This window comes from Arachis hypogaea, chromosome 20 (genome assembly GCF_003086295.3).
Source record: "Arachis hypogaea cultivar Tifrunner chromosome 20, arahy.Tifrunner.gnm2.J5K5, whole genome shotgun sequence".
NCBI lineage: Eukaryota > Viridiplantae > Streptophyta > Magnoliopsida > Fabales > Fabaceae > Arachis > Arachis hypogaea.
In genome coordinates, this window is record NC_092055.1 from 43,781,341 (window position 1) to 43,789,776 (window position 8,436).

Genomic DNA, 8,436 nt, shown 5'->3' on the forward strand with positions numbered 1-8,436 from the left:
TAAGAAGGTAATTGCAAGTAACATTGTTCCTTTGGGATTTCGCCGTTGGAATAGGGCGAAGGTGTGTTATCGCTGCAAAGGTGATGTAAGTTAAGGAAACATTATTCCTTTGGGATTTCGCCGTTGGAGTAGGGCGAAAGGGTGCATAAACATGCAAAGGTGATGCAAGTTAAGGAAACATTATTCCTTTGGGATTTCGCCGTTAGAGTGGGGCGAAGGTGTGTTATCCCTGCAAAGGTGATGCAAGTTAAGGAAACATTATTCCTTTGGGATTTCGCCGTTGGAGTAGGGCGAAAGAGTGCATAAACCTGCAAAGGTGATGCAAGTTAAGGAAACATTATTCCTTTGGGATTTCGCCGTTGGAGTAGGGCGAAAGGATGCATAAACATGCAAAGGTGATGCAAGTTAAGGAAACATTATTCCTTTTTGCTCTCAGTTACACGCAAGAAATCTGAGTTTGATGATTGCTCTTCTGGGTTATCCGTCATGCCGCCACAACGTTGCAAAGTTCCCACAAACGGCGCCAATGTACAAGATGTCTCTGGTACGGGTTGAGAGATGGATCGAGAACTTGCGGGTTAAGGCAGATGCCGGATCACTTGTCTGGAGCAATGGGGGGTGGTACCTGCAAAGACACTCCGACGCTCAAGTCAGAATGGATCTAAGAGGTAGAAGGTGTGAGGAATGAGTGAATACCTGGAGGGACCTGGGTCCTCTATTTATAGGTGATGGTGAATATCTTATCTTATCTTATCTTATCTTATTTGGCTAAGATAAGGGAGACGTTTGAATTCGAAAGTTGGTTAGGAGCTCTAGTGGGCTGGTTCCGGATCTTCTGGAAGGGCGAAGGGGGTCAGACCCTGGTAACCGGATTCGGAGACCGTTTTGGGTGTAGGATCCGTGGGCCGGATCCGTAACACAGTGGTTAACATACATGGAAACTTAATAGTTCACCATTTGAGAACAAGAGTTTGTATCATTTTTTTATTACTTAGTATAGTATCATTTTTTGTTACTTCATGGTGTAAATATTATTTATATTTTTTTGCGAACACTATATACATTAATGTTTACGGTATATTAACTTAAAATATAAGTATGAAGTTTTATTAGCTTTATAGTGGTTAACATAACGATAAAAATTTCGAGTTCATCAATTAACAACAAGGATTTGTGTAATTCTTTTATTGCTGAATATTTTATATTATTTTCAGCTTCATTGTTTCTTACCATTTACGACTTTAATTTTTAATTATTTCTAAATCTTTAATTAGTATTTATAATGGTTAACTTAGCAATAAAAACTTAAGGATTCACCAATTCAAAACAACGGTCTGCATTATTTTTTTTAGTACTTCATATTGTAACAAATTATAACTATAAATATATATAATTAGTTTCTTTGCGTTACTCTTTTATTTGAGGATTTTGTTCACACCTATATGCTTTTTTTTTTCTTTTTCTTTTCTTTATATAATATCTTGATAATAGTATATTCAAATAATATTTTATTATAAGACGGAGAATTTAAATCATATAAAATAAGAACTATTCCTTTACAGGTCTTATATATTTAGATTTTTTTTTTTGAGATAAAAAAGTTAAAAAATCAAGCTTTTTTTTATTGATGATTAGAGAATTTTTATTTTTATTTAAAATATCTTAAAAATTTAGTATAAAAATATTAAAATATAACCTAAATTATTTATAAATTATGTTATATGATACATATATAACTATAGAAACAATTAAACATAGTTTAGACTAATTCTAATAATTATTTATAAATTTGTAAATAGTAGAGATTATAATGAACTAAATTTAAGAGTTATTAAGTTCATGATTTTATAATAGAGCTGTGTAAGATAAAATGCCTTTTGAGTTATATTGAATAGATAAATAGTATGTGGTAAAATCAGAGCTACTAAAAAGTGTATTGGGGTCCCTTTCCTATATTATATTGTTGAGGGCATAGTCATTTCTTTTACTTTATGTAAAGTGAATTGTTTGCATCAAATTATTTTTTTTTTCTTTTTTAGTAAAGAATGTTATTTTTTACTTATGCATGCTTATAAGTTAGCGTTTTACATTTTACCAACATAAAATATAAGTAAAAATAGTTTATTTTCACAATTATTAAAATGTGTATATATAATTCACTAAATTTTTCTATATCTAAATTATTTTATTTTTTATGCTCAATATTTTATAAATTAAATGATTTAAGGAAAACAACAATCATCAATAACATTGTCCACTTATGTATATTGGAGGAAAGATGTTTTTTTTTTATTTTAAAAAAAAAGAATTTTAAAGTTATTTTAAGTCTAATTTAAAGAAATGTCAAATATGTTTGTAATATTAACATAAATTTAGAAACAGTTGAACTTAGAGATTTTGTGATTGTAGCCAATAGTATTAGAATTAGCATTTACGACGTATTCATTAAGATCTAAATAACAATGTTGAAGTATTTAGAATAATTAAACATTATAATAAAGTAAATTTAAGAGTTATTAGTTGATGATGATTTTACAATAGAATCGTATAATATAAAATGCTTTTAAACCTATTGAATAGTAAAATTTTGTATGGCAATTATTGTTGAATTACCCAATAAATTGATATAGAAACATTATTCCTTGAGATAATGTTAACATGTTGAATAATATTTTTATGGCAATTGCAATTATTATAGTACCTATAAATTAATTTAAAAAATATCATACCTTAACATAAGTGGTAATTAATTGGATTGTGATTAAAATTTATTTGATTGATTATTATAGAAATTTAATTTTAATTTAAATTATTTAAAAAAAATTGTATAACAAATATAAATATAACTAAAATTATTTACACATTATTTTATATGAAAGTTATAATTTAAACTTATTATTATTATTATTATTATTATTATTATTATTATTATTATTATTTAATATTTGTACATTTTTCAATGCATATGCATCATGGAGATATATAATAGAGTTGATGAAATTTGTATAAAAAATATAAATATAACTATTTTTTTATATTAAGTACATGAATAATTATTTAAAAAAATAAATATAATTATACAATCATTTAAAATCTTTTATGTCGTCAATATATCAAAAATAAATTCATGTTTCCCTTGCTACTTCTGTTTTAATAATATTTTTGGTGTTGTTAAGAATATAAGCCTAGAAAGCCATATCTGGATATGCATTATGTTTTAGTTCATTTTCAAATATTACTAGAAACTTCTCAAGTTGTTAATTTCATCTCTTGCCATTTTAATGTACACGTTACACCCTCTTTGGTCCATCCATTGCTTCAATAATTTTCAGCCTCAATGTTAATGAGGTAGAATTTGGCATTACTTAAAGCATGAAATATTTTATTATATTTTTATATTTATTTATTTTTTGCTACATCACACATGACCACACCCATGCATAATTTATTGTTTGTCTATTGTCCTTGATAAGGACATGAATGATATAGACAAAAGTCACTGGATAAATATGGAGAAGCAATGAAAATGAACCAACAATCAATGTATATATATTTTAGATGAGTTGCTTGTAGATTTTGAATCTGTAATTTTTCAATTTTTAGATGTGTGTAGTTTTGTTTGTTAATATTTTTTGGACGTGTTGGTTGATTATTTGTTGATTTTATTGTTCTCATAACAGGATCAATGCAGAAAATGTAAGAAAAAAAAAAAAAACACGCACTCATAGACGTACGCACCCAATTAGTTGGGACTATCAGCCCCGCTTATCTCGAATAAAAGGATAGGAAATATTTGATAACAAAAAAAATTAATTTAAAATAATATTATTTATTTTATTTAATATTTATTAATTATTATAATAATTAATAAATATTAAATAAGATAAGTTTTGACGATATTTTTTTATTTTCTTAACATTATTAAAAAGGATATTTATGGTTTGAGGGGGAAAATAATTAAATATATGAATGATTACACAGAAGATTTGAATAAGGCAGCCAAAATGGGTAGGGCTGGGGGATGACTCACACTGACATTATTTTTGGCAAATTTGTTTTTATTCCATCTAAGGCTTCTTTGAGTCTTTGAAGTAAGCAACCTGATTACCTCTTCCTAATCTTTCCCAATAAATCGTCCTGGTTCATGTTGTAGAGAAAAGATAGCATCAACTATATAAAAAGGTGGCTACTCCAATGAAGATTTAATGATTATCATCATGTGAAGATACATCATTTTGACCATTGGATGATAGATTGTAGGGCTTGATTTGATTTGAAGTAAAAGTGTTACTTTTATTTAAAATGTTGCTAAATAAATAAGTTACACTTTTTGAACAAGGATCATCATGAGAAGATGTTTTTGCCATCTTCATGGGAGTAGTTGCCATATAAAAAAGCCCCTAGGCTACATGATTATTCATCACCAATCCTCCCAATTAAAAAGGTAATAACAGTGAAAGAAAACATTTCAACCAATCATGGGTGACTTGGGAGAGTTTGATTCATCATTCATTCAGGCCTTAGAACACAGGCCAAAACCCAATGCTACTGAAGCACAAGGGATACCCTTGATTGATCTGTCACCCATTAGTTGCCATGAAGATGTTGAAACAAACTCAGAAACTGACCCTGCTTCCATTGAGGAGCTTGTCAAACAGGTTGGAAGTGCCTGCAAGAACTGGGGTTTCTTCCAGGTGATCAATCATGGGGTGCCTCTTGATAGGCGCCAGAGGATCGAAGCGGCGGCGAGGGAGTTCTTTGCGCAGAGTTTGGAGGAGAAGAGGAAGGTGAGGAGGGATGAGGTGAAGATAATGGGATACTATGATAGAGAACACACAAAGAATGTTAGGGATTGGAAGGAAGTGTTTGATTTTGGTGTTGAGGATCCAACTTTGGTTGCAGCCTCAACTGATCCTGATGATGATAGTGTTGCTTATTGGACTAATCAGTGGCCTGAATACCCACCCAAGTTCAGGTAAATTATGTTTCAAGCTGTAGTAATAACGAGTTCTATACAGTAGCTAGTTTATAAGTTAGTGCTACTTATAGCAGATAAAGCGCAAATTTATAGTTACATCTTTTGTGATTTGTTATAATTCAAATTGACTCCTCTTCATTTCTAAGATATATGTTGACCACTCTTGAGATTTTGGTAATACACTTTAGTATCTTTATGTTTTGTAAAATTACTAAAATATAACGAACATCACTAACTCGGTCTTTTTTACATAACCGGTTCTAAATCCGAAAAAATGAATAGGGTTGTTCGGTGTATGATTGCCAATGTAAAACAGTGTCACATTCCAATATATGACCATGACGCAATGACGTCTTTAAAGCTATGTTGGGTTGTGTCAGGCCTGCGACAGCCAATATAAAACAAGGTCCATATCAAAGCATGGACACAACGCAATGACGTCTTAATCCATATAGACGACCTTATTTAGTGGGAAAAAGGCTTTGTTAAGTAACTATAACGAACATCACTAGAGTGATTTAGAAGAGGTTAGTACCACAGAAAAATAGAAAGTAGACATGATAAATTTCACCATACCTCAGGCAGTGTTTGGTACATGTTTTAGGAGCAAAATTAAGATAGATCAAAGTAGAGAGACAAGAAAATTATCTTGCTCTTTGGTAGATAAATACATTTTGTTTATTTATAATTTCTGTTTGTCTCATTTTCTAAATAAATTTGTATCTTTCAATATTTTTGTATTTCTGTTCTGAGCTAGTTACCAATTAGGACTTTAGAAAGATCAATGATTTTTTTCTAGAAGGTCGTAAATTTGATATAACTGAAAATTTGTTCATAATAATCTGTTTTATCTTTTCAATCTTTTTGGCTACTGCCTTGCTCATTTTGTAGGGAAACTTGCGAAGAATACACTAGGGATGTTGGCAAGTTGATAATGAAGTTGATGGAGCTTATAGCACTAAGCCTAGGCTTGAAAGCAAAGAGGTTCCATGAATATTTCAAAGATCAAACAAGTACCATTCGACTCAACTACTACCCACCATGCCCTTCCCCTGAACTCGCTCTTGGGGTTGGACGCCACAGGGACAATGGAGTCTTAACAGTGCTATCTCAAGATGAAGTTGGAGGTCTTCAAGTTAAGCGACGAACAGATGGAGAGTGGATTGGAGTGAAGCCCACACCAGGTGCCTTTATCATCAATGTTGGTGACATAATGCAGGTAACACACTCATGTGAAGTGTCTCGTCTCTGTGTCCGTGTCCGTTGGGTTCCCGATTATCTGATATGCAAGTTCTCTTCTTAAGAATGAAGGAAATTAGTGATTATTGAAGAATGATTATGACATGGTAATTATGGTAGGGTATATGCTATTGTCAACTTTTGATGCAGGTAGTTAAAATCTAGATTTTACTTCAAACGTTGAAATAACTAAGTGTAAAACATGAAACAGTAAGGAACATAATTTGAATCATAAAATCGCCTTTTCTGGTAGAAATTATCAGAATTCATTGAGTTATTCAAAATCGTAATATCAGAAGGTTTTGAATTTTGTTGTAGGTGTGGACCAATGAGGCTTACAGAAGTGCAGAGCACAGGGTGGTAGTGAATTCTGTGAAGGAGAGGCTTTCAATTCCATTCTTCCTCAACCCAGCTCACTACACTGAGGTGAAACCACTTGAGGAGCTCATAGATGAGGAACACCCTCCCAAGTATAGGCCATATGTTTGGGGCAAATTTCAAGTTATTAGAAAGCGCAGTAACTTCATCAAACTCAATGTTGAAAACATCCAAATTGATGATTTCAGGATAGCACATTAACAAGGCTGGTTAATTGGAATATAATTAGGAGGCTATCCAAGTTACTACTATTATTAATAAGGACATCACTTTAATAAAGACACTAAAAATATTTTTTTTTTTTTAAGATGTTTATATGTGTCATGTTTCTATTGGACATCTTTGTTAAATCGGTTAATAATTTATTTTTTAATAAATCAGAACAAAATGGGTTTATTATAGCAACAATAATAAACTCAATTGTCTGCATTATAATTAGACCCGATTTGATCCGATCTAATTACACGATCTAAATCGAATATTTTTAAATTTTTTGATAAAAAAATAAATATATTTTTGACTTTTTGTTTTGCAAACATTTAAATTCCTAAAAACTTAAAAATACAATTAAATCCCTAAAAAAATTGGATTTATTGTTATTGTTATAAAAAAATCAGTTTTATTATAATTTGTTAAGAAATTAAAAAATAATCGGTTCATTAATACGTCAAATAATAATGCGGTACATAAGCATCTTTACAAAAAGACGTTTTACGCATCTTTATGAAAACATCCCCTGTTAATAAAAGGTGATTTTTGATGAAAATGTATCTTTTCAATTTTTTGAATAATTGAGAGAATAAAATATAATCTTTAATTTTTTAATATATTTTTTTGTTTTATTTATAAAATTAATAGTAAAAGATTATATTTTATTTCCCCAATTATTAAAAAAATTGAGAGAATTCATTTCTAATTAATCATCGTGTTTCTGTATTTTAAAATGCGAATTTTTTCTTGTCTTTCTGGTATAAGATGTCTCGTGTTTTATAGGTTTATTCTCTCTGCACTTGATGAACATGACACTGCCACTAAATTTACTAATAAATCTTGTTGACTTTCCTCGTAGCTTCAGGTATATATATTATTAGATATAAATTTATTTGGGTATAACCTTCTAATAGTTTATTTTCATTTTGAAGAAAATAATTGATGACATATCTATTATATATTATTAAAATTAGATTTTTTTAATTAATAACATAGCTGACGTGATATATTTTTAAAAGTATTTTTAATTTATTTTATTTAATTCATTTAAATATATCAATTAACTAATTATTTATTTAATTTGATTGATATAAATATCAAATTATTTAATATTTTATTTAATTATATTAATAATAATTAATAAATTATATTAATTATTTGATTTGACTTGAATAAATGAATTGATTTTATTTTAATTTGTATTAATTTTTTCGTCTTATGTATTTTGATTAATAATTTTTAAAAATATTATAATTAATTATTTATTTGATTTAATTAAAATAAATATTATATTATTTAATATTTTATTTAACATATTAATTATAACTAATTAATTATATTAATTATTTGATTTAACTAAAATAAATAAATTGATTTTGTTTTAATTTGCGTTGATTTTTTCATCTTATGTATTTCGATTAATAATTTTTATAAAATGTTATAATTTATACATGATATATTTATAAGATATTTTTTATTTATTTGACTTATTTTATTGAGCCAAATAATTATAACTAATTTATTATATCAATTATTTAATTTAATTAATTTAAATATATATTACTTATTCAATTTATTATCAGTTAATCTTTGAGTTGTTATTTACTAAAAGATCCTCCTTATTTCCTTTT

At 28.5% G+C, this 8,436-nt stretch overlaps 1 protein-coding gene across 2 annotated transcripts; it reads left to right on the plus strand.

Annotated features, from left to right (window-relative positions):
- The first annotated feature begins 3,965 nt into the window (after positions 1-3,965).
- On the plus strand, positions 3,966-6,897 carry LOC112782860 (protein LATERAL BRANCHING OXIDOREDUCTASE 1). 2 transcript variants are annotated; one of them, XM_025825497.3, is made up of 4 exons: positions 3,966-4,182; positions 4,398-4,975; positions 5,870-6,197; positions 6,536-6,897. In XM_025825497.3, the coding sequence occupies exons 2-4, from the start codon at positions 4,479-4,481 to the stop codon at positions 6,794-6,796; spliced, it is 1,086 nt and encodes a 361-aa protein (XP_025681282.1). In that variant the 5' UTR covers positions 3,966-4,182; positions 4,398-4,478; the 3' UTR covers positions 6,797-6,897. The 2 variants fall into 2 exon arrangements, with proteins under 2 accessions (XP_025681282.1, XP_072086206.1); XM_072230105.1 differs by having other exon boundaries at positions 3,989-4,182; positions 5,870-6,324.
- Positions 6,898-8,436: the final 1,539 nt, after the last annotated feature.

Excerpts from the sequence above, each read along its gene's own strand:
- LOC112782860 (XM_025825497.3), top strand. The coding sequence starts at position 4,479 with ATGGGTGACTTGGGAGAGTTTGATTCATCATTCATTCAGGCCTTAGAA. Across the intron at positions 4,976-5,869 it reads GAATACCCACCCAAGTTCAG|GGAAACTTGCGAAGAATACA; the intron begins GTAAATTATGTT and ends CTCATTTTGTAG. Across the intron at positions 6,198-6,535 it reads ATGTTGGTGACATAATGCAG|GTGTGGACCAATGAGGCTTA; the intron begins GTAACACACTCA and ends ATTTTGTTGTAG.